The sequence below is a fragment of the Colobus angolensis genome, unplaced genomic scaffold (assembly GCF_000951035.1).
Source record: "Colobus angolensis palliatus isolate OR3802 unplaced genomic scaffold, Cang.pa_1.0 Scaffold490, whole genome shotgun sequence".
NCBI lineage: Eukaryota > Metazoa > Chordata > Mammalia > Primates > Cercopithecidae > Colobus > Colobus angolensis.
In genome coordinates this window covers 331683-331991 of record NW_012118377.1, presented here as the reverse complement: position 1 = coordinate 331991, position 309 = coordinate 331683, and the positions used below count along the sequence as shown (strand labels likewise).

The window sequence follows — 309 nt, the reverse complement described above, 5'->3', positions numbered from 1 at the left end:
CCCGCCACTGCCGCCCGCGCCCCCGCCGGCCTTGAGCAGGTCCGAGCGAGACTGGCAGTGCGCCTCGCGGCTGCGCTCGATGTAGATGTTGACGGCCAGCACGCCGATCACCTCGGCCAGGATGAACGACAGCCCGCCGAAGTAGAAGGACCAGCCGTACGAGTAGTGGTTTTTCTTCTCCTCGTCCCGCTTCGGGCCCGGCTCGCCCGCGTTGGCCGAGATGTACACGATCACGCCGATGATGTTGCTCAGGCCTGGGCGGGGACGGTCAGACGGGAGCCTCGAGGCCACCCCCGGCCCCTCCCCGGT

At 69.3% G+C, this 309-nt stretch overlaps 1 protein-coding gene across 1 annotated transcript in view; it reads right to left on the bottom strand.

Moving 5' to 3' along the window:
* The window catches only part of CACNG8 (calcium channel, voltage-dependent, gamma subunit 8), a 37465-nt gene that overhangs the window by 7913 nt on the left and 29243 nt on the right, over positions 1 to 309 (bottom strand). The window contains 1 exon segment of the mRNA XM_011959393.1: positions 6 to 254. Within this exon segment, the coding sequence (XP_011814783.1) occupies positions 6 to 254 (249 nt within the window).